Here is a 20,078-nt window from a genome sequence, read left to right as displayed (position 1 = left end):
ATAATGAATAAAGAAGTTGAAAAGAACAGAGGTGTTGGAATCTCTGGGGGTTTATATATTTCTTCTGTCTGTACTCAGATACCTAATTACTTCTATATAACCAGAAGGGGCGATATAACCTCTGGAAGCTATGAGTGAATATTCCCCCTATCTTCAAACGCACAAGAAGCAGCACCGTGTATATTGCCTAATATCTTCTCAGGTCAGATGATTCACAGAGCAAGATCACCGCCGTTATTGCCGGGTATAAGGGCGTGCTTTCTCTCAAAGTAAGACATATTATGGTGTCCAGTACCTACGGCGGAAGCAGCGCGGTACCTGCTACTCCATCATCATCACTATAAAATGATGAAACGGGGCAAGAGCGCCGAGGGTGACCGCCGAAACTCTAATTTTCGGGGATCCGAAACCTTAATTTTTTGACAACTTCCAAAGGTTAATTCGGATGGAAGGTACGGCGGAAATAGATCATACTGCCCGTAGTGTTCACAATCACAGAACATACCATGTATCCTGGATATCATACAGTCAGCCCTCAGTACTTGCAATAACAATACACGTCTACAGCCAATGTTCTCGGAGCTTCTCAATTTTCTAAAACAAATCCCGTAGTCTTTCATAGTCGTATCATCCAAATATTGCCCAGCGTTAAGCTACAGATGAAGTATGTGCCATAACAGGTGTCATTGTTAACCCATAGGTACCACGTTCTTCCCTTAACCTTCCTTATATTATATCCTTTAACATGACCAACATGGTTTAAACTTAAAGACCGCAAATATTGAGAAAGAACGGGTTCCGAAACATCCCTACCTATCCGAACAAGATTGCTCGCCTAGTATTGAGTATTTAACTTCATATTGCTACTAGGCATCATTTCTAGAGACTGGCTACCTATTAGACCCTATTTGTATGAGCAACCCGGAGGCTACCATGAAATTTGGTAATAAATCCGGGGGCTTCCTCTTCTGGTGGTTGTGGTATTCATCAAGGTGTAATTATACACCTTGTACGTATCTCGTACCTGCTGAAGTAACTTGGAAGCAAGTAGATGGAGTTCCTAGGGACAATAATTATCGTAGCTTCCAAATGCAGTTAACTTCGAGAAAAATGTCCAACCTAGAGTAAAACTTACTAAACTTAAACGAATGCGAGTGAGTTGGTTCGAAAAGGGGCAATAAGAATCTGTAGAAGACATCCACGTGTTTCTTAATAAGATATTGCGCGGGTTGTAGCCTCCGGATACATGAAAACTTAAGACATGATGGTGAGGCTATTCCAGTCATGCTGAAAGTGTATTTGTAATCCCGTGAATCAAGATAACTACCTACCTAGTTCATGTTTACCTAGATCAAGTAGGCACGATGTAAATATCATCTGACGACATTAATAATAAGATTGCCAAGTCTAATGTTCTCAACAGAGCAATATCTTACCTACCTAGTAACGTCCTCCGCTAGTTGGATAGGTAGTTCGCGGTGAGACCCCTGATTAGGTACCTAGTATGTTTGCGGTTATTGGTGACAAGGATCTTCAGAACAGAACTGTCTAGCAACACCTTACAGTCTCGACCTTCCGGAGATACCATGGTCTAAGGAAACACATACCTTAGATACATGTAATTGCCTAGATATTGCGCAATAGTTCCTTGCCTACTAGGTAGATGTGTTTGTAAGCAACTATCTTATATCTAATAGACACATTGATCACGTGCTCCGGCCAGTTTCGCCGCATAGCATCGGGAGATATTAGATAGTGGAGCAAACTCCTATCATTCTCCGAAGGATGATGGAGCTAATTTTGTCAAAAAGTCATGATCAGTACTATTCCCCTGTTAGCCCGACTGACGACAGATGCCCAGAGCTGCAAGATAACCTCACGTAAGGTCCGCACAAAACTAGAGCCAATCAGCACTCGAACTAAGGTATATCATTTCCATTTTGATCCATAACTCTCCGGGGCTGGTAAGTGCTTCATTAATCATCCATGGCTACATAGAAGCAAGTCCCTATTTCACGAGATGTGAATTTGTAAGGTACCAATTATAAATCAGTTGAAGATGAGAGTATATAAACCAGCTACTTGTTCGCCACGGAGTAGGGGGTATTCCCAAGCAGAAGGCATCAAGGTCTTGTACGTTTTCGAACCATCTTGCACAAGATGAATCTCTTCCAAACCCTCATCATGGGCCTCTCGGTGGCCTCAGCGTCGGCCTCTCAAGGACTACCCGTCCAGTATCCGTTCGACTCGAGCCACTCTGCGCTTATCGGAGAAAACGTATGGCGCTACTTCCGAGCCAGGCCCTCTAACGAGCCTAAAGGAACCGTTCTACTTCTTCACGGGTTCCCAGATCTCCCATATGGGTGGAAGTACCAAGTGCCCCTTTTCACCTCGCTTGGATACCAAGTCATCGTCCCTGAGTTGTTAGGCTATGGTCGAACTTCTTCTCCAGCCGAGATTGACGCATTCTCTTTCCAGAATTTGTCAGATGAACTAGCGGTGTTGCTAGACCAGATCGTGCCTGGAGAGCAGGTTATCCTTGGCGGCCACGATTGGGGCGGTGGGTTAGTGTGGCCCTTTGCCACTCTGTATCCCGACCTCTTCAAGGCAATCTTCTCGATTACGTACCCCTATATCCCGCCTGTGACCGAGTACGTCGATCTAGCCGTCGAGATAGCTGCCAACAAGAGTTTGAACTTCAAGTATCAACTCCAGTTCAGAGATCCCTCGTTCGACAGAGGGTTTCGAAATGCAACCGAGATCCGACAGCTTTTATTGGCGGTTTTTGAAGCGTCAACCCCTGACGGCAAGCAAGCTTTCTCGCCCAACGGCATAGACCTTGATCTTCTTCCCTATTTGCAACAACCGTCACTTCTTAACGATACTGAGCTCGATCAGTACGTGTCAGAATTCGAGCTTCAGGGGTTTCGAGGTCCGACAAATTGGTATCGCACGGCCAGGATCAACTTTGAAGACGAATTGCCGATCGCCCAGGCAGGCCACAAATTTGCTATGCCATCCTTATTCGTCCAAGCACTCCGAGACCCCGTCCTCATTCCGTCGCTATCTGTTGGCATGGACCAGTACTTCGACAAATTGACGAGGGTAGATGTGAACACCACCCATTGGGCTATGATTGAGGATCCTGACAACGTCAACAAAGCCATCCAGTCCTGGATTGCGACATTCGATTAAGGAGCACTGTACCATGCTCGACGTCATAGATGGACAGGACATCTTGTTTAGAGACGGAAGATAAAGCCATTGCCCAGGATTGAAGGCATTCGTTTGGACATAGCCTTTAGAATACCGAAGAATTATAAAAACTTGGCAACCATTTTCTTGCATGACCCATACTCATAAGCTCTATGTCGTGATGCCTTAACTGAACATTTTATCTGAAATTTTATCCGAATCTTCCCGGTGGAACTCTTGCTTAATATCACGCTGAACCTTGATCCCGTTTGGTCTAATCGTGTCCATTTCAGTCTGGTCTGTTAAGCCTCGAGTGACGGTGACTTTTGACGTGGTACAGTTGTTGCTAGAAGCACCGTCGTGAAGTCGAGTCCAATCGAGATATGGCGAATTGGGCCGCGCGCTAACGTGTCGACTACGAGTTCGGGATGACCTGACTGTCGAATGAATTTGTTTGATACCTCGAACTAAGGCTCTGTAAATTAAAGGTAAGTTCGCGCATAATATGCCACCGCACGGTTCCCAGGCCGACAGGATTCCTAGAGGAACTTCCTTCCCTATATAGAAACTAGTTTAGTTAAATGAAATTACTAGGTGATTAGAGAGAAGATGAGGTTGAGATCATACATGTAATATCATCGGACCCCACCGAGACGATAACAGACAGACGAGCAGCGCTGAGGGCGCACGTTCCCAGACCTATCGAAAATAGTAGACATAGAGCTAGTCTTTTATTCAGCGTGGCTTGCAAATTAAAAATGATTGGTATTGGCATAGCAAATATCCATAGGTCGGTGATCAGGTTTGTGATGTTGGTGGAATATGTGAATGCGACTTTATTCACGCATGAAGCCGTGGCGGCTATTGATGCATCCCACCAGCCTTGGACAGGTTGACATCCTAGACCCAGTACGATTTCCATGGCGACAAGCCACATAAGCACGAAAATCGCAGTGATAATAACTACAATGCGAAACCTGTATACTGCGAATATTCGGTAATACAATGCCAAGATTGAAAGTTTGGTGCTGGCGATGGCGACGTCGTAGAAATGGCTAAAAATGTAGTCGCCCTATAGACCATGAGTTCGTGCTCTGGTGATGCGAAGCCTTTCTTACTTTACCATTAGGAACTTCTGCCGATATTCCAGTGGTACTGCTTGAATGTGACGTCCGAGGCCGTTAGGGGCCCCTGAAATATACGGATCAGGATATTATTAATATAGTAGGATTTAGGTTCCACGAACCATAGACCAAGCCAGCGATACATTCTGCTACGGCGACCATCTAATGAAGTGATATTAGGCGTCTTAACTTGATCTGCAAATGGTCGATAGACATACTGTAGCCCAAACCATGAGATAATCGTCAAAAGCCAGACGACCTTGTGACGAAGGTCTAGCTTTAACCCATAGCCTGAAAGCGGTGCTAAAAATCTCGAGGGGGATAGGGATGGAGTAAAATATATTCAAGACCGTTGTCCTAGACTCGGCCAGGTACTCGGGACTGTAGGTCGCTGTCGCCATCAAGATCAATGCCAAATTGTGAACAGCGTCGATCTAGACGTAAAATTGGCAAAGGTATGGGAACAGGACTATAAGAGGTAGATATGGCTCAACCGCTTGGTTCCGCGTAGTAAATATTCTCAATATTTTCCCGAAAAAATCGTTCGGTTCCGTATGTCACTGTCACACATAGATCGATCCCCGGGTTTAGTACGCCCATCAGACGAGATTCCTACTTTGGACCTATGATATTGCACGTAAGGTGGTTAATCATATGCAAGCCTGAGTGATGGGAAAGAGCTGTCGCATGCAATACAAAGCCAAAGCTGACCTCCCAGCTCATGTAGGTTCCATTGCAATTGCTACTCCAACAAGTAGCCTGACTTGTCGGGGGATGTGAACACCAATCTAAAGCTGACTACCACAGGAGCGGGGTAGTATTCGGTTTGTTAAGTTTCGCAGCGCGATCGTCATACACGTGGCTACCTGGTACCGAACGACAAACATTTGTCGGTGCGTGTTTGATGTCCTGGGAGAGGACATCGCGAGGACACTGCAAGTACACGTAGATACTTGGATGCAGAGCGGCCTAGGTAAACTGGTGCCCAGCAACTACACGAAATCTCTTTCATTTTCGTTGAATGGCCGGGAGTAAGACAGGTGGGATATTGGATTACAACGTTGTATTATCTTGAAGTTGAAAAGGTGTGAAGAGGCGTTTTGAGGCGGCTTATGCAGAAATCTTTATGCAGGGGCCTAATCCCGATCCCGACGGAGTCATCATATCTTAGTCATCCACGTGACTTTTTTGCAATCGATAGCTACTGATAACGTGAGATATCATTGAACAAATGCCTAAGCGAATAACAAATTAGCTCTTATCCATCCACTAAATGGAATAGAATGCAGCCATCAGAAGACTCAGAAGCCACCATGTCGCCAATAATCTCGCTTTCCTAACCCTATTCCCAAATCAATATTGGAAATAGGGAATTAACAGCCCACCTTAAGAATAATATACGCTGTAATACCAACCGAAGTGGACAAGCAACTGACAAGGCAAGAACCGTTTCGATTTTCGCACGCAAGGGAGAAAGCAACTTATGGTGCCGGAACCGCCCTGTTTATTTCCTATTTGCTTGATGCTCCAAGCGATACAAATAGTTCATGTCCTAATCCCAGGAAGGCAACTTATCCTTAACCTATTGGAATCAACAAACATTCATCAATACAATAAATGTGTTGCTCTCCAACGATAAGCAGCTCCCTTCGGCGCGGAAATCGTTCATCCGAGAAGAATCGAAGCAGTTATAACTCTAAGGAACCCCTAATTATATATCCCTAGGGTCCCCTTTTAGAACTTTTACTCTCCTATCTAGTACCTATTCCCTTCTTTTGAAACATACCCTCCTCCCAGGCCATGACCAAAGTCAAGTAAGTGTAGACACCTAAGTAGGCTGCTTCTATTTCATGACATCACATCAAACATATTATGAAATTTACTTAATGCAAGTAATGTAAAAGAAATTATTCATTAGATAATACCATTAAGTTCATTAATCATACCCTCACATCAGTAGCCCAATCTGGTATCTCCAAACCACCGCCTCAACGCCCCTATTCCCGTTCCAACATACCCTTACAGCATCCAGAAGACCCAAACCAACAACATTATCTCTGTGCATCCAACGTCTTCAACCGCAGCTGTAAATATTTCACCTCGCTCCCCTGTGTGAGCTCCAAGTTCTCTCTAGCAAACGTCCACCCGCCAACGGTCGGCACGCCCGTATCATCGGGGTCCTCATAAGTCCACGCCTTGCCTCCGGTGCGCTTATACCTAACCACCAGCTCCTCCATAGACCGAAACTCAAAGTAGCGCCCGTTCTGCGATATGTACAGAGCCTGTCGCGCCTCTTGCAGGAGCGCAGCAAAGTATCTACCCAGTATACTCAGGGCTTCGCTATCGCCTTTTAATCGTGGTTGCTCCGCGGGTATGGTATTGACGAAGGCTTGGAGGTCTTTGAGAGCTTCGTACATCTCGGTTTCCAAGTTCTGCCATACGGTGTCCTTGTCTCTTAGCTCGGCGAGCTTAAGGTCGTCGTCTACGAACTAGATGCGTTATGGTAAGCTACCGATCGCTAGTTTCTAAATTTAGAAAGGTATAGAAAGGATCAGATAAGGAAAAGGATATTGAGCCTCAGATTTAAAGCTGGGTTATTGGTATGGATGTAAGTGCGAGTACGAGTGCATGCGAGGCTGAGGCGATGTGCGATAACGCGCATGGAATAACTTACTGCGCCATGAGGATACGCGGCTCTGAAGATGCGATAGATGAGTTCTTTCTTGGTCGGCAAGTCAGGATAGTTCAAACATTGAAGGTGGTTTCTATGCCACCAGGTGCTTGCGAGTCCCCGTGCCATCGATGTCGGCTGTGTCGTTGCTTTATGTCGTATTGTCCAGGGATTATCAACTGTGTTCCCACTATTCCGCGTCAGACTTCAAAGTTGAGTGCTCGTAAATGTCAGATTTTTTGGCTTCTTCAAACTTTCATGGACAGGAAGAACATCATTTATTATATCGATTTCTAGAAATTTAAAAATAATTCTTTTTCTTTCGAGTGAACCTGAATCCTGAGGCTATGCAAGGTATGCAAGGCAAAACAACCGTCATGCTACTGACCTACAGGACGGTGTTTCTCCAGTGCGAGGCATGACCTAACTATCAACACGTGGTACATCTGACATACGTGATGAATCACACTGACCAGCCTCAAAGATTTCATATTCGACGCTCGCAAAGTATATTGATTCATCATCGTTCAGCTGGACTATTATTAGGGTTGTGTAAATCAAAAGTTTCGACTTCGGAGAACAGTTTTTTGTGTTTGGTAAACTAAGACTTTAAACATTTAATATCCAAGGCGATACGCTGTCGCTAGCCAATAAAAGAGCCTACAAACCCGTGCTACCCCAATACGTAGGCAATCACTGGGCACCATCGTTCCCTTTCGCAGGTACTTTGCCTCCTTCCAAACAAGTTGGTTGCCTCAAATTACCCTTACGTAGGTAGCTGCCAGGTAATTACCTATCTAGCAAATTTAGAAAGTAGGTACTTAATACGATTAAATACTATGTATGATAGTTAACCTGATTTATTCCAGGCTAACAATGATATGTGACAAGATATATACGAGTTTAAACCAATATTACAATGCCGATCTTTACTGAGGTACTCTCTTCGAGACAATGCGCCAAAACTCGCAACGCTCGCCGCGACCCCCTTCCCATGTGAAGGCATCGGAGAGGTTGAAAGTATTTACGATACCAAAACCCTCTCTTACATAATAACTTAAGTAAGGGGGTACCGTAACGGTAGATAAGTTGCCTCCCGTGGTATTCAGGTTCATCTGCACCGGCTTCTTAAGCGTGAACTCAGGCCACTCGATATTACCATACGTGCCGATCGGAACCGTCGCATTTTCGTAGTTGGCAGTTGCATCAGAAATTGAGATGATGGGGCTGTTATTGATGATGAAGTTTCCCCAAATCTTTTGCATCGCATGTCTAAAATCCACGTTGGGAAATGTGACGTCGACAGAGAAGTAAGCATTGAGATCGGCGCCATGATACGAGGGAGTAACCGAGTATTGATACTTCCAGGCTTGTCGAGATCTTGTAGTGAACGCCTCAGCAAACCACTGGGCTGGGCAGGCGAAGGTATTCTCAGCAGCCAAGTTGAAGGCGGCCTGTTGTATGCCCGTAGCTATTCCAGATTGATACAGCGCAGTTGGCCCAGTGAAGCCGAGTGTGTCGTACGGGATACCACTACCAATCGGTAAAGATGCAATTTGATACACATTGTTAAGTAGCTCAATATCTTCTGTAGTCAATAGTGGGAAGACGGTCGAAACGAAGTCGTCGAACTTCGTTCTCGTGTCAACTTCCGGGTCGGTCAGGGGCACGCCATCATTAGCATTATTCTAGAACCCATTAGTCTGACATCAAGATACAATGAAGGTCTACCTACACCAACAAGAAGCCGTTTTCCAGTCAAGTTTCCACTTAAGAACTGCGCTGACGGGCGTTCTCGAATATAATCATAATCGATTACAGGTAAGAAGGCGAAGCTGCCAAAGTAGCCTTGAGTTGTCGAAACAGTGCCACTGGCATTCTGTAACACAGCGCTCTCTGCTGCGACAAGGCATTCGAAAGTGTTTGAATAATTACTCAGCTTATATGAGTCTTGATCACAACCGACCAACTCGACGAATTTGTCATAATGAGCGGTTGGAACCGTGTCGTTGTACCTGTGCACCGGTGGGAGATATGGGCTGGCTGCGATGATCTAGAGGTAGGACAATGAGTTAATAAATATTATAAGAAATAAATAGATAGGCACCTAAAAACCTCCACTCACATTATTGAAGAGATTCGACTCCTTGCCTCCATAGGCCAAAGCATGATAAATAATCGAACCAGCTCCCGAAGACTCGCCACCAATAGTGACGCGGGTTGGGTCACCACCAAATTTGGAAATGTGTTCTTGAACCCATTCGAGAGCGAATCGCTGGTCTAACAGGCCAGCGTTGAGCCGGCCACCCGCCTTGACGTCGTCGGATGCGAGATACCCAAATGCGCCCAGTCGGTACTGGATTTCGACGACAATGAAACCATTATTATTGGTATTCATCCAGATACTCGGGTCATATGCAGCCCCAAAGACGGAATACCCGCCGCCATCTGAACGACATTGGTCAGATTCTGGTGAACTGGACCCGAAGAGGAAACGGGGTACGTACGTATCCAGACCAAGACTGGTAGGCTGGTTGCATTAGGAGCTGCGTATACATTGAGATAGAGACAGTCTTCGTCGCCAGGACCAGAGTTAAAGCCGTAGGCTTCAGGAACACCGAAGGCGCCCGACTGCGGGCATATAGGTGGCTGATCGACGGCTGGGATCACTCCACCGTCGTCCCGAAGGGGAGGTTGAGGTGCTTGCCATCGTAGTTTTCCAACAGGAGGTGCTGCATATCGAAGACTATTGAAAGTCAGCGCAGGATTCCATGCAACGTCAACGTCGAATGTGAACTAGCTGCTTACCTCTTCCAGATATTGAGGTCGTACGTATCGTTATAATATCCCTCATACGTCGCGTACCCCAGATCTACAGTAGTTGCCGCTATGACATGACCAAGTTGAAGGGTAGCGGCAAGAATCCACGAATAAATGTTACGTCCGGGTTTCATTATTGACGATGCACGACGCCACTCACTCGGGATAGGATCAGGATGGAATTATTGGCTTACTGGCGAGATGAGATGGCGCTCACCGGTGTACTGGCTCACTGGCTCACTCTCACTCGCGCAGCTCACGTTCCGAGTTGGGAGCTGACCTTAGGGCTTTGTCAGATGGTCGCATCGGAATTCGCATCGGGATAGATTCGGATTTCTCTTTTCTCGAAACATTGTTTGCTTCCCTTTTTTTTCTTTCTCATTTCCCCCCTCCTTTTCGGAGTTCCCTCTACTTCCTGCTCCTTCCCCCTCGCGGGCCATTTTCTTGGCCTAGGAGAAAAGAAAAAAAACGAAAAGGTACCGTATCTGCGTATCAAATATGATGATCCGTGGCTCAGCAATACCCTGTTAAATTACGTGTTTGTACTTGGCTCGATCTTACATATGCGTGGTTCTTATTTGGAACTTAGATCCCACCCTAGCCCAGATCGAGGATGCAAATCACTTACCTTCTTGTCTTAGCACCGACGCCGCCAGCCGTGGTACTTAGGTACGCGGTACTTCATTGGTGTCTATCATTCCGTTAATGGAATAAACGATGTGTGATATGTTATGGATATGTGATGTTGGGGGTTTTTAGCAGGCAATTAGGGTTCTCATTCTAGGCCTCAAGTCCCTATACTTACCCCCTATTCCAGGTACTTGTACCAGCAAAATTCATCATGAAGTTAATTGCAGTATCTCCTCCGCCTTCATCTTAACACTTATCTTTCCGTATAAATAATCAGGCCGATAGACCGAAGCCATCTCCCCATAACTAGGAAATTCATCTCTATCCCCAACAGGATGTGAACCTCCAAAATGTTTACCGTCGCAACCATATGCCATCACTCCTGTTAATTGTCTACCCGGCTGATTATAGAGCGAGAGCGCAACGCCCGGCAGCGAATAGGGAAATTTGAAGATCTTATCACCAACAGAGACATTTCCGCGACTTAGGCCAAGTACATAGTCCGCTTTGAAGTAGTGTGTCTCTATGTTGTATTCCTCCTGTTTCGAACTAACCTTAGTCCTGAACCGCATAATGACCAAAGCCGTCCTTGGAGGATCAACGTCTATCACATTTGGTGGATTGGGATTGTGCTGATCCGGAGAGAAGGAACGAAGGTTGAATGCTGGAATCAATCTTGAGATCTCATCTAGCCTTTTCAGCTGCAGGTTCTCAAGTGTGGAAAGCTGATGTAAGAGACTCATATCTTCGAGATTACGATCATTATCTCCAGGAGATATGAAGGTGACTTTCTGTTGAGTAGAGTTATCCACCAGATGGTCATCCTGGTACTTTGAAGCAATAAGCCATTCTTCCTCCCACTCGAACATATCCTTCCTTTTCGATGAGAAGGGTGAATCGTACTCCTTAAGCCATGCAACAACCGACGGACTCATATTATCCAAATTTACACGGCTCCGTTCGTCTTCAGCTATCTGATCGTCAAGGGAAAGCACTTCTACCACTTCTCCATCAATAAAACCCCTGACCTTAATGTACTTTTCCTCCCGATTTCCAATGCTTCTTATCTGAATGGGTAGCTCCACGTCTAGCCTCAAGATGCGCTTGAGCACAGTTGCATATGCAAATATAGCATCGCTTTCCAACGTCACTCCATCCATCACGGAGCAAAATACAGCAGCAATGTCTTCGTCGTAGTCTACGTTGATGCCGTATTTCTGGCCATCATGGTCGGGAAAGGCAAGACTAAGGAGACAATATATTATATCTCGTGGTTCACGACACATGCGTCTGTAATTATTTCGCAATAGCCAGATTATGGCTGGTTCTTCTGAAACGTCAGCCTGTGGAAGATAGTTGTCACGCTGTGTGCACATTGAATGCATGAGAGAGCCGTGGTTGGCTAGACTAGAACCGAAAATATCACTATCCGAGTCTGAGCCCGGGTCAAATAAATCTCTTGTACGGCCTTCAATCTCATAACGGCGCTTACGAGCAAGAAGCTTGCTATTTCTCTCTTGGTAGTAAATGAGGCTGCCAATGAGTTCAGCGTCGATCTGAACATCTCCGTAAACAAGTACAACCTGTTTAGCGAGAAGAAACTCTTGAACAACCCACGCCCTCTCCCAATAATCACATCGAGACAACGTTTCGAGCTCGTCGAAGAGGTAAGGTCCACACTGATCTTTACGACTTCGCTCAATTATATCGAAGTACTCGGAGGAATTTTCTCGTAAACGGATGAGAGAACTCCTTAGCTTCGGATCTCGAGCAGGACCAAGCCATGCCCACACCATTTGGGCTCTTTTGTATATATTCCCCATGAGTTGTACTTGTTGGTTTCGTTCACGATTATCTTGCTGATTGATACAAAGAGCATCAATCCAGAGAAGACTATCAGATATACATTGAAGGAGAAAAGCATAAAGATTTTCGCGAATTGTCATCACTTCGTTGTCGACGATAATTTCAAAGGTGGGGGTTTCGGGCCCCCAGACATAAGACAGCGCAACGTATGAGGGCGTTGTAGCTGCATCGTTGACATTATAAACGCCGAAAGAACAACGGATGCGGCCATCAGGTTGGAGTGGGTGAAGAGTCAGAAGACGGGTGGCGCCTTCAGGTAATAGATGATAGATGGACGGCATGACAATACACCTAGATATTTCTAAAAACTATGAGCTCAGTTGCATATCTTCATCCTACTCACTTCGTAGGGCACTAGGCAATTGTTTGATGCCCAAAACCAGCCCCGTTATATACATAACGACCCCCCAATATATGCTATTAATTAGTATTATCCCTTTATTCAAACATTACAGGGACCCGACGGCTAGGTGCATTAGGGCCAGAAGAGGCGCTGCGCTGAGATCTAACGGAAGCATCCCCCTTGGCTTTAGATCATGCTTCTTCCCGTTCTACGTAAGACAACCTAACCAACTCAAAACATTTCCATAAACATGAGAATCGTACAATTTAACATTTCAAATAATCTCGCGACATCTAAGGCGTCTGGTCGAAATCATAACTATTCCCAAACCCCCTATTCAAATAAGTCTTCAACGCTTCTTCCCTGGTAACCCAATCCACCGGCACCTCCAAGCCCAGCCGTCCCTCGCTCTCCAGCTTCTCCAACACCGGTTTGATATCCTCCGAAAACTCGAGGCGCATTGGGTTCCTGTACCAAGGAGCAAAATGGATCATCGCAAGCATGACGCGCACCTCCTTGCTCAGATTCGGCATTCCAGCGTGCCATAACCGCAGGTCGCGGATCACGATGCTGCCTTTTTGAACGACTGGTTGCGATGGGGGACATATTGCTCTGCGTTGAGCTAGTAAGTCCTCTTGTATGCGACCGCTAGCTCGCTCGCCGTGCGCCCCTTCTTGTCCGTCTACACCGGTCCCGTTGTGTGTCCCGAGCCAGATCTCAGTTGACCCGTTCTCGGGCGTCATAGAGACGAGAGGAACATTGACGACAAGTGCAAATGGGTGATCCGGATGCTTGAAGTCCGCATCTGAGTGCACCGGTTGACGTGAGGGTTCTCCTCCCGGTAACGGGGGCATGGCTGAATTGGCTGAGCAGAACGTCCACTTAGGACGAGGGCCAAGCACGGCGGTTGTAATCTGTGTAGCTATGGGGTCTGCCAACGGCTTAGTATTGCTGAATCTATACCGTGAAATATGCGAGGGACACTCACTTGTGAATATCGCCGGGTTGAAAAACTCGGCGACCGGAGGGGCATCCTGTTGTAGATTCCCCGTGTTATAATTGAACGGCCCATCCTCGCCTCGACCTTGTAGGACTCGCGCGTCTTGAACCATCTTCTTGTTTAGTTGATTCAAGACATCGTGTGAAATTACATCTTCAACAACCACAAGGCCATCCCTATGCACTGCACCCACCGCCTTTTCCAAATTCCGAGCCTCTAGGAATCCTTTCTGGGCTTCGATACCAGAAGCCTTCACTACTGTAGGTAAACTTCGGAAACGCCCATTAGCAACGGATGCAAAGGTACGACGCCCTCCAAGCGAAGCGACTCGGCAACGAAGGAAGAGCAACAACATCATAGTCTTAGTTTGGCGGAAAGATGTATTCTTCCTACCCATCCACAGGTATTCATTCCGCACAGACCTATTACTAAAACATTATGAAGTTTTATAATATAAAAAGACTATACTGAAACCCATCTCTGGACTCTAGGTGTGCTGTAAATGGTTCGAATCAAAGTTGAAGTTAGCTATGCATGGCGGAGATGCCGCTTTAGGAAATCCGCATCTCCGCCTCGCAGCTAGATGGAGATGACCCGCCAGCGGACACGGAAATATCATCGGTTATTCGAAATGGGGTGAAAGAAGTATAAATCGAACTCGTGATGAATGGTCTTTTCTTATCGAGTAGGACTGCGGAATAGCCAGAAAGGCATTCCTCCGCCATCCAGCGTGCATCGTGTAGCGATATTCAAATTCTAAACGGGAGCTCTAGCACACCGAGTCATGACCAAGCTTTTAGATATATTTTATATATACCTACTTGGTAGATTGTTCTTCTATATGTCTAGGTGCCATAGAATAAAGATATTACCTCAAAGGTATGTCTTTATCTTATTCGACCGTAAAGCACAAAGTACCTAATCTTCGGAAATATAGGTACTTATATATAACCGACCTAAGATATATACTATATGTATATGGTCAATGACTTAATGATAGCATCAACTATGGTTAAGATGCCTTGGCTAGGCATCTATATATCCAGGCTTATGCCTACCGTCTATTTAGATCAGCATCGAAAGTATCTCTTCTCAACCCACCTATCTTCGAAATCGTTAACCATGTCGCCAACGACGACGGCGATCTCTGGGAAAACTTTGGTTAGGCGATAGACGCCTACATAGCCTGCTGAGTATGTTGCGACGACAATGCGGTCTTGGGGAACACCATGGTCTACGAGAACTTGAACAGCCATTAGCGCAGATCCTCCGCTGGACATCTGGGCGTCTAGAAGTAGAACGCTATCATGCTTGCTGATATCCTTAGGGAGTTTCAGGTAGTGCAGTTCGGGTTCTCCGGTCCGAACGTTGGATTGGATCAAAAGACGTCCTGTGCGACCATCAGGAATCACCCTTCTGAGTCCAGCCTCGAATGAAGCGCCGCCGCGTAGGACGATGACCGCGCTGACTTCGCCTTTAGGGGTTAATCCGTTATACAGTCTGCCAGCAGGAGTTTCGACGGTCAATTCCTGGAAGTGAGCATTGTTCAACGCCCTATAGCCGTTAGTAAGCGATGGTAGTAGTTAGGAGATTATACTAACTCTTCAATAAGAAGGCATGAGAATCTGTCAAAGTAAAATATGAAATCCTCGCTTGAAGTGTCAATATCCTGAATTATCGTATTCATAGCTTTGAGTTGAGGGGTTTGTTTGAGGATTATCACTCGATCAGAAAGGGGTTCACTGTCAAACCCGGCCTCCAAGCTTCTGAGAGCCGCGCGGTGACGTGTCGATTTTTCAACCAACTTTCTTTCGATATACTGAGTGACCATAGCTGTACTGATGAGCATACGTATTTCACAGGAATAGATCACGACCTACCCATTGCAACTCGGTTCTCTATGCCGCGTGGCACGATTATGTCTAGAGAAGGATTAGTCTAGATGTTCATATGAGGTGTAGTATGGGGCAGGGAGCTCTAGACTATATTCCTTACCAGCGTGGTTCCTTTGAGGAAGAACAAACTAGAAATAGATAGGTTAGCTATAGTCTCCGATTAGCTCATGTTTAATTACCTTTTCGTAGTTTGGCTTCACGAAGTTAAACCATTGCTTGATGCAACCCTCTACCGTACGACCTCGATCTCTCACATCGCGTAGGACTATATTGGATAAGTCAACGGCGATCCCTCATTCATCCAGGCTACGACTTACTTCGTCTTGAGAGGCATGTATCCGCATCTGCTTCACAATAGATCTAACGCAAGATTAGCGTTGCTATAAGAAACCTACAGTTCTTAAACACATACTCTCATGTCCATTAGATCCATCACCCTCTGGTCATACAGAGCGAAAATCCCTTCCAGAACAAGGACATGAGGGGAGTATATAGTTGTCGTCTCTTCCGCGCGTTGATGTTTCTCAAAAGAGTATACCGGAATCTCGGCACGTTTGCTGCGTAGGTTGAAGATCAGTGGACATTCTTACGGTTGACTTATTATGAAGATTACGATATTCTTACCCTGCCTTCAAGTCTTGAAGTGTCTGTAGCAAGGCATCAAAATCAATTGCCTACAAGACAGCCATCAATACCAGAGCAGAGACCCAAAAGGCTCGATATAATGAGTCTAACCTCTGGAGAGTCGAAGTCATATTCGTTTAGAAAGGCTTTCCTCGAGCTTTCGGGGTCTAGTGGTTTATAATATGAATCCTATGACGAGTAAGACAAGAGTTTACCCTCTTTCTCTAGTTACTCAGGCATGCTTACTTACCATCGACAAGATAACGACCCAAGGCAGATTCAATTTGCTGACGATGGCGTGCGACAAGGTCGACTTCCCAGAACCGGAACTACCTGCGATACCAATGATACTCAAGTCGGCCCATGGAGGGCTATAATGGGCTCGCTTAGCAATTGTATCCGCATCATGTTCAGCCACGATAGTCGGCGATCCAATGCCGGTGTTCATGGCTACCAGTCTAGATTCCAGCTCATATATTAAAGGGTATAATATAAATGAGTACGAATGTGAAGACCCTTCAAGGTGATTTAGAAATATACTACAAGGTTTAAGAGTGAAGAAATAGAGAAGTGATTGCTGTCGCGTGCCCACCTAAACCACTTTGGAGTATCGTAGGCTGACAGCACACAACACACACTTGAAGAGAGAAACTTTGAAGTGGCTAATAAGATGAGACCATGTAAGATGGCACTAATTTTTGGGCACACTAACTAGCCAAAGGTTCTTAAATAAGAGAACCGAACCTGGGCAACCTATTGAAAACAATTAAGCCAAATATACCAAAAACAATAAATAATAAGAAAAAAAAAGAGGAGGATCAGGTCTTCGAAAACCAATTACGAACAGGAAGAGGAAGAAACCGTGTGGGTTTAGGACGATTCGAATTTAGAAGGTCAATTGGAGCTTGGGGCGTGTTGATAACCGATAACAGATACCTACTGATAAGTACCTAGATACCTAGGTAGGTACCTACATTTACTGGAGGTACTTCGCTCATTGAAGCTACAGCCTAACGCAATCGGTCTAGTTCAGGCTCCACTAAGCACGGTTTCTTTGCATTTCTTCAGTCTCGGCGAACCGAAAGCCTGCCTTTTGACTTTCCCTCCTACAACCTCGCTTTTTTTTCTTCTCCCTCTCCATACAAATCTCCCATGTGCGACAACGCCATCCTAAAAGCCCAGCCTCGTGGCGGATATCCAAAGTAGAATAGGTTTCTTCGGGTGCCTTCTTGCTTCACCCGTTTTGAATTTTCTACCGTCCAACTACGTGCCTCTAATTGGCAAGAGGGGTAGGCCAGGGCATGTCGTCAAGTGATATCCCACTTGAGAACCATCTTCGTCACACAAGGTACATCTCGGAACTACTTGATCGCAAAATGGTACGTTGGACAGCTCCGTTAGGCCTTATTCTTGTTGCGTGCGCGGTCGCTAAACGATACGTGAACAGACTTCGTCCGCGTCAACGACGAAATCTCTGAAGCACCCCTTCACGAGACAAGTCGAGGAAGTGAAGACCCCTAAGAGGTATGTTGATCATCAGCCCTTTCTTTTCGCTTCCTTGAAACGAGTTTTGTTATGATGTAACGAATAAAACAATGGGAATCTCTCTGAGAATATCGTGCGGAGATCTTTTATTATCAATTTTTTCTGAACAAAAATTTCTGTCTACGCGTTTTTTTCTCCACAGCTTGGAAAATCGCCGACTAACTTGCTTCCAAGTGATATCAACGCTTTAATCCTTGATTATTTGACCGTCGCTGGGTACCCAAATGCTGCTGCCAAATTCTCTACCGAAGCAAATCTATCACCTCAACAACCGTCCACCGACATTCATGCCAGACAGCAGATTCAGACATTCATACACAAAGGGGAAATCGAAAGTGCTATCCATGCCCTGAATGATCTCAATCCTTCTGTAAGTGTTATTGTTTGTTATTCTCTTTGTCATTCGATTTGCTATGATTAAAACCTGAGTTTACATGCACCACTCATATGATCTTCGGGTCGTTGATGAGGAACAACCACTTTCTTTATGAGCGTTTAATTTATATTCACATCTTCACATGCTTGTATTGCTGTTTCAACGCCAGCTAACCATGTTGACAGATCCTCGATGAAGACGAGCCTCTTCATTTTGCACTTCTTCGCCTCCAGTTGGTGGAATTAATCCGAAAATCACGTCCTGGTGGTGATATTGGACCTGCTTTAGAATTTGCACAGACGCAGTTGGGACCCAAGGCTCCGCGAACCCCTCAGTTCCTAGAGGACTTGGAAAAGACGATGTCGCTTCTCGTGTTTGATCACGATAATTTGGATCCTTCCTTGGCCGCACTTCTTCAGCCAGAGCTTCGACAAGAGGTCGCTGATAGGGTCAACAAAGCAATCCAACAGCGAAGTGCTGCTGCTATCCGTCATCTAGTACAGATGCGAGCATGGAGTGAGGAGGTTGTCCGCAAAGAGGGCAAGAAGGATCTTCCAGCAAGAATTGACCTAGGCCTAGATGGTGATGATTCAGGCGGAGTTGAGAATGGCCATGAACCTATGATCACGACCTAGTGACTCGGCGATCAGGTTTTCCTCGGCAGTCTTAATGATTTTGGTCGGGCCTTGTCTATATTCGGCCCTGAACTGGAAGCTGGGAAGTGGGATATGTTATGATGAGGCGTTATTGAAGGTCAGGTAGGCGTTATGAATCAGGAAATACCCAGTAATGGGCCTCTAGTAGTTACCAGGCGTTTAAGGTTCACGGCTGGTAATTATCTATGCCATGCATATAAAGAGCATCGTGATCACTCAAGGCATGATTCATATGAAGGTTTATGGGAACAGAGTGCGGCGGTCCAACACGGACCGCCTAGCAAGGCGTACAGCACTCGGATGTGTTAAAGATACCATTGTCTAGGTAGCATATGTATTTACAGAACCATAAGATTCGTTTCCCCAAGTTCATTCCTATTCTCCATGTTGTGGAACTATTTAGCTCGGATAAGCTTGAGCTTCTTGGGTGTGTATAAGAAATTGTTGGCGTAGGCTTTGGGTGTGAAAGCACGCTCATTCGGCTCTTGTACAAAGTACTCATATCCTTGCTTCTCGGCGAACGCGATGGCATCTTCCTTGGTCTTGAATTCGAGCTTGGTGCCTTGCATGAAATCACCGGATGATTGCCATCCCATTAAAGGATTCTCCCATCGGTGTCCTTTCGAGAGAATGTCCCAGTCCATCCTCCAGTGATGGGCACCCCATGTTCCGGATTGTGTGGCGGGTTTGGAAGGTCGGTAAATGCTATATATTATACCATTAGAGAATTGCTTATATGTATGGCTGTTAAATATGGATTCCTACCGGACAGCTCTCGCCTGTAGCTCAATCGGAGCACCGGAAAGTACGGCGGCTGGGAGGATGTCGTGATCTTCGCTACCGTCCATTACTTGCTTCGGTATGGGGGTAAATGTGCTGCATATGTTCGTTAGTATGGGCGTCAAACCCATAGTTATGGATAGTATGTAGGCATGTATGAATTCGTGGGTGGGACGTACGATGTTGCTCGGTCGATGTGGACGCCATAGTCAGGCGCATTGCGGGGCTTCTCTTCGGGAACGGAGGGTTCGCCTGATTCGGTGAGGGATGTCGTCGAGTCGTCGGATTTGAATCGCCTCTGCACCATCGCTAAAGCTTGTCGGCTCGGAACCAATCTCGCGCTCCGTAGCAGCGTCGCTGCCGCTGCGTGAGACCGGAGAGAAGCCATCTCGTGTGTATATGTCAATCCCTCCAGGTATGGCAATGGCAATTCGATGTAGATGGTGGTTTGGCGAAGTTGAAGCGGCTTAAATGATAGGGAATATGGAATTAAGGCGATTTAGGATTTGAAGGTTGAGATAATCGAGTTATGAGGTATTTGATTGGCTAGGGC

At 45.8% G+C, this 20,078-nt stretch overlaps 9 protein-coding genes across 9 annotated transcripts; 2 read left to right on the top strand and 7 right to left on the bottom strand.

Moving 5' to 3' along the window:
- Positions 1 to 1,529: 1,529 nt before the first annotated feature.
- GGS22DRAFT_1267 (alpha/beta-hydrolase) lies at positions 1,530 to 3,757 on the top strand. The gene has a single exon (XM_047958358.1). The coding sequence runs from the start codon at positions 2,161 to 2,163 to the stop codon at positions 3,193 to 3,195; it is 1,035 nt and encodes a 344-aa protein (XP_047823394.1). The 5' UTR covers positions 1,530 to 2,160; the 3' UTR covers positions 3,196 to 3,757.
- On the bottom strand, positions 3,289 to 4,950 carry GGS22DRAFT_1207 (uncharacterized protein). The gene is made up of 5 exons (XM_047958220.1): positions 4,538 to 4,950; positions 4,442 to 4,481; positions 4,319 to 4,386; positions 3,823 to 4,267; positions 3,289 to 3,752 (listed from the first exon to the last, which is right to left on the bottom strand). Exons 1-5 carry the CDS (start codon positions 4,718 to 4,720, stop codon positions 3,382 to 3,384), a joined length of 1,107 nt encoding a protein of 368 aa, XP_047823393.1. The 5' UTR covers positions 4,721 to 4,950; the 3' UTR covers positions 3,289 to 3,381.
- Positions 4,951 to 5,903: 953 nt separating this feature from the next.
- On the bottom strand, positions 5,904 to 7,553 carry GGS22DRAFT_148594 (uncharacterized protein). Its single transcript, XM_047959012.1, has 3 exons — positions 6,994 to 7,553; positions 6,280 to 6,808; positions 5,904 to 6,133 (listed from the first exon to the last, which is right to left on the bottom strand). The coding sequence occupies exons 1-2, from the start codon at positions 7,117 to 7,119 to the stop codon at positions 6,371 to 6,373; spliced, it is 564 nt and encodes a 187-aa protein (XP_047823392.1). The 5' UTR covers positions 7,120 to 7,553; the 3' UTR covers positions 5,904 to 6,133; positions 6,280 to 6,370.
- Positions 7,554 to 7,584: 31 nt separating this feature from the next.
- Positions 7,585 to 10,279, bottom strand: GGS22DRAFT_148587 (putative carboxylesterase). Its single transcript, XM_047959011.1, has 5 exons — positions 9,799 to 10,279; positions 9,498 to 9,736; positions 9,116 to 9,438; positions 8,726 to 9,043; positions 7,585 to 8,678 (listed from the first exon to the last, which is right to left on the bottom strand). The coding sequence occupies exons 1-5, from the start codon at positions 9,942 to 9,944 to the stop codon at positions 7,920 to 7,922; spliced, it is 1,785 nt and encodes a 594-aa protein (XP_047823391.1). The 5' UTR covers positions 9,945 to 10,279; the 3' UTR covers positions 7,585 to 7,919.
- Positions 10,280 to 10,501: 222 nt separating this feature from the next.
- GGS22DRAFT_148586 (heterokaryon incompatibility protein-domain-containing protein) lies at positions 10,502 to 12,622 on the bottom strand. The gene has a single exon (XM_047959010.1). It carries the CDS (start codon positions 12,585 to 12,587, stop codon positions 10,650 to 10,652), a length of 1,938 nt encoding a protein of 645 aa, XP_047823390.1. The 5' UTR covers positions 12,588 to 12,622; the 3' UTR covers positions 10,502 to 10,649.
- A 219-nt stretch (positions 12,623 to 12,841) lies between these two features.
- On the bottom strand, positions 12,842 to 14,392 carry GGS22DRAFT_148583 (uncharacterized protein). Its single transcript, XM_047959009.1, has 2 exons — positions 13,638 to 14,392; positions 12,842 to 13,580 (listed from the first exon to the last, which is right to left on the bottom strand). The coding sequence occupies exons 1-2, from the start codon at positions 14,044 to 14,046 to the stop codon at positions 12,943 to 12,945; spliced, it is 1,047 nt and encodes a 348-aa protein (XP_047823389.1). The 5' UTR covers positions 14,047 to 14,392; the 3' UTR covers positions 12,842 to 12,942.
- On the bottom strand, positions 14,376 to 16,997 carry GGS22DRAFT_148577 (uridine kinase). Its single transcript, XM_047959008.1, has 11 exons — positions 16,419 to 16,997; positions 16,280 to 16,357; positions 16,169 to 16,218; positions 15,957 to 16,101; positions 15,862 to 15,904; positions 15,724 to 15,809; positions 15,645 to 15,672; positions 15,530 to 15,571; positions 15,251 to 15,482; positions 14,650 to 15,203; positions 14,376 to 14,528 (listed from the first exon to the last, which is right to left on the bottom strand). Exons 1-10 carry the CDS (start codon positions 16,614 to 16,616, stop codon positions 14,720 to 14,722), a joined length of 1,386 nt encoding a protein of 461 aa, XP_047823388.1. The 5' UTR covers positions 16,617 to 16,997; the 3' UTR covers positions 14,376 to 14,528; positions 14,650 to 14,719.
- Positions 16,998 to 17,273: 276 nt separating this feature from the next.
- GGS22DRAFT_148576 (CTLH/CRA C-terminal to lish motif domain-containing protein) lies at positions 17,274 to 19,121 on the top strand. Its single transcript, XM_047959007.1, has 4 exons — positions 17,274 to 17,547; positions 17,616 to 17,692; positions 17,888 to 18,083; positions 18,275 to 19,121. The coding sequence occupies exons 1-4, from the start codon at positions 17,470 to 17,472 to the stop codon at positions 18,722 to 18,724; spliced, it is 801 nt and encodes a 266-aa protein (XP_047823387.1). The 5' UTR covers positions 17,274 to 17,469; the 3' UTR covers positions 18,725 to 19,121.
- GGS22DRAFT_148575 (ETC complex I subunit conserved region-domain-containing protein) lies at positions 19,122 to 19,998 on the bottom strand. Its single transcript, XM_047959006.1, has 3 exons — positions 19,705 to 19,998; positions 19,511 to 19,621; positions 19,122 to 19,450 (listed from the first exon to the last, which is right to left on the bottom strand). Exons 1-3 carry the CDS (start codon positions 19,911 to 19,913, stop codon positions 19,141 to 19,143), a joined length of 630 nt encoding a protein of 209 aa, XP_047823386.1. The 5' UTR covers positions 19,914 to 19,998; the 3' UTR covers positions 19,122 to 19,140.
- Between the last annotated feature and the right edge of the window lie 80 nt (positions 19,999 to 20,078).

The sequence above is a fragment of the Annulohypoxylon maeteangense genome, assembly GCF_022496945.1.
Source record: "Annulohypoxylon maeteangense strain CBS 123835 unplaced genomic scaffold GGS22scaffold_1, whole genome shotgun sequence".
Classification (NCBI taxonomy): domain Eukaryota; kingdom Fungi; phylum Ascomycota; class Sordariomycetes; order Xylariales; family Hypoxylaceae; genus Annulohypoxylon; species Annulohypoxylon maeteangense.
This window is presented reverse-complemented; position numbering and strand designations above follow the sequence as displayed.

Bases quoted from the DNA above. Each gene is read 5' to 3' on its own strand.
- GGS22DRAFT_1267 (XM_047958358.1), top strand. From the start codon at position 2,161: ATGAATCTCTTCCAAACCCTCATCATGGGCCTCTCGGTGGCCTCAGCG.
- GGS22DRAFT_1207 (XM_047958220.1), bottom strand. From the start codon at position 4,720: ATGGCGACAGCGACCTACAGTCCCGAGTACCTGGCCGAGTCTAGGACA. The intron at 4,482-4,537 runs GTATGTCTATCG...TCACTTCATTAG, and splicing joins ATCTCATGGTTTGGGCTACA to ATGGTCGCCGTAGCAGAATG. The intron at 3,753-3,822 runs GTATGATCTCAA...GTTTCTATATAG, and splicing joins GGGGTCCGATGATATTACAT to GGAAGGAAGTTCCTCTAGGA.
- GGS22DRAFT_148594 (XM_047959012.1), bottom strand. From the start codon at position 7,119: ATGGCACGGGGACTCGCAAGCACCTGGTGGCATAGAAACCACCTTCAA. The intron at 6,809-6,993 runs GTAAGTTATTCC...TAACGCATCTAG, and splicing joins CCGCGTATCCTCATGGCGCA to TTCGTAGACGACGACCTTAA.
- GGS22DRAFT_148587 (XM_047959011.1), bottom strand. From the start codon at position 9,944: ATGAAACCCGGACGTAACATTTATTCGTGGATTCTTGCCGCTACCCTT. The intron at 9,737-9,798 runs GTAAGCAGCTAG...GACTTTCAATAG, and splicing joins GACCTCAATATCTGGAAGAG to TCTTCGATATGCAGCACCTC. The intron at 9,044-9,115 runs GTGAGTGGAGGT...TCCTACCTCTAG, and splicing joins AGTCGAATCTCTTCAATAAT to ATCATCGCAGCCAGCCCATA.
- GGS22DRAFT_148586 (XM_047959010.1), bottom strand. From the start codon at position 12,587: ATGCCGTCCATCTATCATCTATTACCTGAAGGCGCCACCCGTCTTCTG.
- GGS22DRAFT_148583 (XM_047959009.1), bottom strand. From the start codon at position 14,046: ATGGGTAGGAAGAATACATCTTTCCGCCAAACTAAGACTATGATGTTG. The intron at 13,581-13,637 runs GTGAGTGTCCCT...AGCCGTTGGCAG, and splicing joins CAACCCGGCGATATTCACAA to ACCCCATAGCTACACAGATT.
- GGS22DRAFT_148577 (XM_047959008.1), bottom strand. From the start codon at position 16,616: ATGAACACCGGCATTGGATCGCCGACTATCGTGGCTGAACATGATGCG. The intron at 15,905-15,956 runs GTATGTGTTTAA...ATCTTGCGTTAG, and splicing joins TGGATCTAATGGACATGAGA to ATCTATTGTGAAGCAGATGC. The intron at 15,572-15,644 runs GTAAGGAATATA...ATCCTTCTCTAG, and splicing joins TCCTCAAAGGAACCACGCTG to ACATAATCGTGCCACGCGGC.
- GGS22DRAFT_148576 (XM_047959007.1), top strand. From the start codon at position 17,470: ATGTCGTCAAGTGATATCCCACTTGAGAACCATCTTCGTCACACAAGG. The intron at 17,548-17,615 runs GTACGTTGGACA...ATACGTGAACAG, and splicing joins AACTACTTGATCGCAAAATG to ACTTCGTCCGCGTCAACGAC. The intron at 17,693-17,887 runs GTATGTTGATCA...CTTGCTTCCAAG, and splicing joins GAAGTGAAGACCCCTAAGAG to TGATATCAACGCTTTAATCC.
- GGS22DRAFT_148575 (XM_047959006.1), bottom strand. From the start codon at position 19,913: ATGGCTTCTCTCCGGTCTCACGCAGCGGCAGCGACGCTGCTACGGAGC. The intron at 19,622-19,704 runs GTACGTCCCACC...GAACATATGCAG, and splicing joins CACATCGACCGAGCAACATC to CACATTTACCCCCATACCGA. The intron at 19,451-19,510 runs GTAGGAATCCAT...TATAATATATAG, and splicing joins CTACAGGCGAGAGCTGTCCG to CATTTACCGACCTTCCAAAC.